The sequence below is a fragment of the Mandrillus leucophaeus genome, unplaced genomic scaffold (genome assembly GCF_000951045.1).
Source record: "Mandrillus leucophaeus isolate KB7577 unplaced genomic scaffold, Mleu.le_1.0 Scaffold31, whole genome shotgun sequence".
Lineage (NCBI taxonomy): Eukaryota > Metazoa > Chordata > Mammalia > Primates > Cercopithecidae > Mandrillus > Mandrillus leucophaeus.
The window spans coordinates 6,724,285-6,731,346 of NW_012103254.1; the positions used below are offsets into that span (position 1 = coordinate 6,724,285).

At 33.3% G+C, this 7,062-nt stretch overlaps 1 protein-coding gene across 3 annotated transcripts in view; it reads left to right on the forward strand.

Moving 5' to 3' along the window:
• The window catches only part of CDH10 (cadherin 10, type 2 (T2-cadherin)), a 201,911-nt gene that overhangs the window by 138,180 nt on the left and 56,669 nt on the right, over window positions 1-7,062 (forward strand). For all 3 annotated transcript variants that reach the window (XM_011987414.1, XM_011987413.1, XM_011987415.1), the window contains one exon: window positions 6,648-6,942. In XM_011987414.1, coding sequence (XP_011842804.1) covers window positions 6,648-6,942 — 295 coding nt within the window. The remainder of the gene's footprint in view (window positions 1-6,647; window positions 6,943-7,062) is intronic.

Consider the following 7,062-nt stretch of genomic DNA (forward strand, 5'->3'; position numbering starts at 1 on the left):
TTTTTTTGCCCTCTCCATTTCCATTTTTGTTGTTGTTGTTGTTGTTGTTGAGACAGAGTCTTGATCTGTCTCCAGGCTGGAGAGCAGTGGCGTGATCTTGGCTCACCGCAACCTCTGCCTCCCGGGTTCAAACGATTCTCCTGCCTCAGCCTCCCAAGTACCTGGGACTACAGACATGCACTACCATGCCCAGCTAATTTTTGTGTTTTTAGTAGAGACAAGGTTTCACCATGTTGGCCAGGACAGTCTCGATCTCTTGACCTCATGATCCGCCTTCCTCGGCCTCCCAAAGTGCTGGGATTGTAGGTGTGAGCCATCGCACCCAGCCTTCCATTTTTGAAGGAAGGATTGTTTTATCAAGATTCATGAAATTGGTCTTGTTTTTCTGTACATTAATATTAAAACAGTGCTCTGGAGGGAGCAAACTACACTTGGAGGACTATATTGCCAGTATGACTCTGTAATCTTCCCATACTCCATCCAGTTCAAGGTTTTCTCCCATTCTCCTCATTTTTCTTCAGCCCCAACAACATGAGTAACTAACTACTGACCAGATTGTGTTTGCTGGCTTTGGCATGCTTTCAGCTGCTTTCTCATGCCAGACAATTTTTCACCTATGTGTTTTTGTTTTTTTATTGGGTGCAAATTTAAAGTTATTTGATTCAGTGCTTTATTTTCTGTGTAATATTATGTTTATCAACTGGAGCAATTAGAGCAGAATACTAATGATGCCACCAGCAGAGGACGGCATATTTGCCACATTCTACATTTTTTTCAACAAATATAAAATACTTTGGCTGTCTGAAAGAAAATCAGGCATAAATTATCTCTGTAAGTTGAAAATCTATTCAAAAATTTTGTTATTTCAGGTTAATGTGCATAAAAACTTAGCATAAATTGTTTAACTCAGATACTTAATGTTATAATCCTTGTGATTCATTCATCAAAATTTATCTAAAAACTAGTCTATTACAAATATATTTCTAATATAATGCTACAAATATATTTCTAATTATCTCTGCTTTCCCAGTTTTTGGAATGAAATCAAATACCAGCAAATACCAATATCTAAAATGGTATCAATATTCTGAATGAGAAATAATCTCACAATATAAGCAATATAAGTGTCTATTGATAGATACGGTTTTTTCACTATTTTAATTTTTTCTTTATTTTTCTTCTAGCCAATGGTGAAAATAAGAGTAAAATATTTTATATGTTATCCTTTTGGTAACAAATTACTTAAATTTTCCATACTTTGTAGATTTTTTTTTTTTGGGAAAAATTCCCCAATTAAAGGAAACTAAAAATGAATTGATATTAAGAGTTAAAGATTTGCTATGGTGTGAATATTTGTGCCCTGGCCACCATGATTCATATGTTGAAATCCTAACTCCTAAAGTGATGGTTTTAGGAGGTGGGGCCTTTGTGAGGCACTTAGGTGTGAGGGTAGAAACCTCATGAATAAGATTAGTGCTCTAGCAAGAGATCCTCAAGGAAGACCTTTTGCCCTTCTACCATGTGAAGACACAGCCAGAAGGTATCATCTATGAGCCAGAAAGTGGGCCCTTACCAGACACCGAATCTGTTGGCACCTTGATCTTGGACTTCCCAGTCTCCAGAATAGTGAGAAGTATATTTCTGTTGTTTATAAGCCACCCAGTCTGTAGTCCAGTCATGCATAGCTTCACCTTCTGAGAAATGCATCATTAGGCAATTTTGTCATTGTGCAAACATTGTGGAATGTACTCATACAATCCTAGATGGTGTAGCCTTCTACATACCTAGGCTATATGGTAGGGCCTATTGCTGCTAGGTTACAAACCTGTACAGCATGTTATTTTACTGAGTACTGTGGGCAATTATAACACAATGATAAGTCTTTGTATATCTAAACGTAGAAAATGTACAGTAAAAATACAGTATTATAAACTTGTGGGACTACCATTGTCTATGCAATCTGTCATTGAAATGTTTTCACGTGGCCCATGATTGTCGTTTGCTATAGCAGACTGAACAGATAAAAACTAAAATGCCCTACCAACATTGTCCCTATATTTAAGTGTAAGTTTATTTCATTTCCACTTGATAAACAATTGCTTGGATATTCTTCTCCTCCTCTTTAAAAACAAACAAAAAAAATGCTCTTAAGCTAGATAGGCTGCAAGACCCCTTTAGCTTATAAACTTCATTTTATACAAAGAATATGTTTTGCAAGAAATGTTATAATATTATCAGAAAACTGACACATTTCAAGTGACCGGGCATTCATTAAAAAATTTGTTTAAATTTTTCTTTAAATTCAATCTATCATTTGGTTTTAAATATTAAAATTAATATAAACAAATGTAATAATGTATTATAATTAAAAAATATCTGAATAAAAAAATTAAAGAATGGGAAAATGACTTTTAAATGTGCAGGGCAGTACCAGTTGTTCTATTTTCATTAGTTGTCATGTATCTTGCCATGTCCTTTATCTGGTTGTGAATTTACGAGGAACACAGCAGGTTGTGAATTTTTAATAGACTTTTCCCAAGGAAAGAAAAGGTCAGTATTAACATAAAATTCTTTTTAAAAATGTGTGACACAAATGTTTCACACCGAAGAACAGGTGTTACTGAGGAACTAAAACCACAATAATCTATTTTTTTTATATTTAAAGAAAACTTAATATCTCACATAATAAAATAGTAACACACAAATCAATATATAAGTCCTATCTTTCAAAGTAGATACTTTAAGTTTTTTGGCATGTGACCCATTGATCCCAGCTTCTCAGCAATGTAAACTCTTTTGTTCAATAAAATGTTTGTTTTTTAAATCCAAGTATCATTAACTGATATCCAAATAAAAAAGGAAGAGTCATGAGAAAGCTGCAGTTATAAAGACTAACCCTTGTCTGATCATTACTCAGTGTATGAATTGGAATAGGAAATAAAATTGTGCCACAGACACACAAAGAATGAGGGAAGGTGGTAATACCAGAACAACTGTTGAAAAAATATGCAGAGTAAGAGAAAAATTAAAAAATAAAGAGAAATTTAAAAAGAAGATGGGAAGCTTAGGAAGGGGACTATAACTCAAGAACTTTGTCCTTTGGTCTGTTTCTGTAACTGTTAGGAAATCATCAATATCAATAGACCTGTTATTATTTAGTTCTTGTATCCCATCAGTTTCATCTACAAGAGGAGCTATTCCCTAAGTCTCAGGAGATCTAGAAATTCATCTTTCTGCCTCCTTTATTTACTTGAAGAGTAAAGCGTGGCCACAGGAAGAACAGATCGTGGCTTTGAAAAACATAAGAAGTGTAAGGTTTTTTTGTTGTTGTTGTTGTTGTTGTTTTTAAGTTGTATCACCCTACCAATAAACATTTTTACATGCCAGGATCACAGTTTTATTATGTGCAATGAGATTATTCACATAATATTATTACAGTAAGTATCTCTTCTAGTTTCTTTACTTGTCCATGTATCAAATATGTTTTCAGAGACCATCTTTCATTAAACATAGACTAATGTCATGCCCTCAAATATGGTCCTTTTTGCCTTTTATTCTAGTGCTAGCGATCACTTGTTTCCCTCTGTGACTTTTTAAATGCACATTATCATTAGTACAGGCTCTAGTGGCTTGAGAAAATCGTATAGTAATTCTGTCGTCTTAGAATCGATCTGTATAAATTCTTAGTTGTAATTTGCTTCTCTTAATTGTATTCCCGTTGGTGAAGGTAGAAATCCTTTCATTTTCTGATTCTCAAAACCACAGTCTACTTGCAAACTCCATCTCTTTGATTCCCTACTACCATGTTCAATTTTCTAATCCAACACAAACTCCCACGGTATGTGGTCCGATTATAAGATTTAATTTTCACTCTCTGTAGTATAAGTGAAGATAATAAATCCTGCTATGATTTATGTTCCAAAACTGAGCTTTATAAAAATTAAAATCTCACCATCTTAGCAGCTTTTTTGTATGTCTAACTGATTAGAATAGAGAAAGGGTTTTAATGACCCCTATCTTGCCTTAGATCCTTCTTCATTCCAAATCTGTATTCTATATTTATGCAGTGTTCTTCCTAAAATGCAAAATTAATAACATATAAAAATTCCCCAGGTTCAAACCTCTACTCATTCTTTGATAATTTAGGTATTGTAAGCTTAAGAAATCCTCATTCATTCCTGGGGGCTTTTTTAGGGGCTGTCTTGTGAATTTCCATTTCACAAAATGTTTGACTATTCCACAGAAACTGGAATTGTTGATTAAGAAGTACACGATTCTTATGAGTATAAACAAATATTTCTCAATTAAAATTATTGAATGCATAGGGAATAAATATAACTGTCAACTATAAAACATGACGTTATCTGATCAAATTATTGATAATATGAATAATTTTTCCTGAATTATTTTGATTCTCAGAACAAGAAACATGCAGTGCTTAAATCTGTAACTTGGAAAATTGCCACTGTGTTGCACATGCATATAATTGGAAAGTTTCCCAGCAACTATGTACATTTTCAGTTCCTGTAAAGCATCAGTCTTGTGACTTTTTTTAAGAGTGGTTTCCTGGATAAAAGTCACATGTTACTTCGGAAAGCTTTTTAGTTAAAAGGAGTTATTTCCTGAGCTTCTCAACCTTACTTTATTGTTTATGAATAGCTAAAAATGTAGTAAGAAACTATTTGCTCCCTGACTTCTTTATCTTTTTCTCCACAATATATGTCCATTTGGAGTTTTCTTAATCTGTTATATCTGTATTAATAAACAGTTTATCCAGAAATGTAGTTTTATCCAGAGTTGATGGCTCAGTGCTAATTACTACTTCCATTAACCAAAAAGTAGACTGCTTTTGTAGACCCAGTTATAACAAATAATACAATACATTAAAGATAAATATGCATAAAATTTTATTTATTTTAAATATTTTGGTGTCTACATAAAAATGTTTTCAGGGGCAAGTTCATTGAAATAAGTTCTCATAAGTAAAAAAGAACCTTTCAATTAAATAAACTAAAGTCTTCTTAAATAGGAAGCAATTAGTTTAAAATTCTACACTTAATTAGATGAAAATGAGTGTTGATGTAAACAGTCTAAAGAGGAAAAATGAAACATTTAGATAAATGTGTAACTCTATGTATTTTTTCATATAATTGAAGATTACTGTCTTGAATTCTTAATTCTGTAGACTGTAGGTTAGTGTGCCTATTCTGATTTATGTCTACATTTTATATAAATATTAAAACACAAAACATGTCTATAATGATGTCTGTTGTAATAAATGTTTTGTAGAAATTAAGATCTACAGTTTTTAAAATATTTCTTATCAAATGTGTAACAACATAACAATTTGTTGAAGCATAATCACATTGCACATAATAAAACTGTGATTCTAGCATGTAAAAGCTTTCATTGGTAGGGCGGTAACACTAAAAAAACCTTACACTTCTTACGTTTTTCAAAGCCAAGATCTGTTCTTCCTGTGGCCAAGCTTTACTTTTCAGAGTAAGAATTCTATATGGGGCAGGAGGTGTACCCATCTGGCAACTGCCTGTCCATTTCCAGAATTCTCAAGGTCATTGGGGCCTATTACTTCTTTCCCAAACATTCCGGAGCTTGCTTCTAGGTTTTAGAAGAGGCTCTTCTTTAAGTCCATTGCCCAAAGGTTAGACTCAGTGACTAGTACATGTATTCCTAAGCCTATTGGCTAGCCTTCAGGGCAGCTGTTGAAAAATAACCTAGATGGAATTTATCCATGACACATGGCCTCCTGGAGTGGCATTTGCACTAGGATGGTATGTACATTGGGTTGAGATGTCCACATGAAGGTATGCAGAGCTCTTTGATGTGATGAATTGATTCTCAAAACTTCAGTGTGGTTATGTTAGAGGCTTAGGAAAAGGAGCAAGACACAGGCCTTGTATTGTCTTGTTCCTGCACAGAATTTGTCCTTGTAGGTTTTTAAAAAGGTAGATTTGACAAGGTAGGAGGCTACAACATATTTTATTTTATAGTTCATTAATTTGATTTATAACTTTAAAGTATAAAGACATGTGTTATGTAGATATCTGTCTGCTCTGAGTACTACAAATGTTTGTGGGGTAATCACTGTCTATTGTATAAGCAAAAAAATGATGTACGTTGCTTTTAAAGTAAGAGCTTTGTCTCCTACAACTTTGCTTGTCTTACAGTTAAGACATTACTAATTCATCAACAGAAATATAATAGCTAATAACAAGTTTATAGCAGATGAGTTTTTTGCAAATTATAAGAATAAAATAATCTTCCATTCACAGAAAGAGATGAGAGAGCAGTGTTTACACCAGCCTATCAGGACTGATATCTTATATCTGAAACAGAATTTATTTGCCCATGAAAATGAGTATTTACCAAGCAAAGAGAGGAGCTCAGTTTAATTTTATTACATTTTTTTCATTTAGGATAAAAATTATCCTGATATATAAAAGGCTATTCATATTCTTTAAAGTGTATAAATGAGTGTGATCAAACTTATTCAACTCTCATTTCAAGAACTACTATAGGCGACCCCATTGCTCAGTGATGAGACTTGAAAAACCTTCTGTGAATTCTTTCAGCCTCATGTACCTTTATACATTATCATGGATATACTCTTTTTTTATTTCCCCTAGCTACATTCAGACCAAGATAAAGGAGATGGATCACTCAAATATATCTTATCTGGAGATGGAGCTGGTACTCTTTTTATTATTGATGAAAAAACAGGTGATATTCATGCCACAAGACGAATTGATAGGGAGGAAAAGGCCTTTTATACTCTACGTGCACAAGCGATTAACAGAAGAACTCTGAGGCCAGTAGAGCCAGAGTCAGAGTTTGTGATCAAAATTCATGATATCAATGACAATGAACCCACGTTTCCAGAAGAAATCTATACAGCAAGTGTTCCGGAAATGTCTGTTGTAGGTAAGTTCATTTACAACATTTATTATGGTATTCAAAAAGTGTTCTAAAAATCAAGAAATTCTTATAGTAGTATAATCAATTAATTGAAATCCTCTTTGATTTGCTACCATGAAAATATAT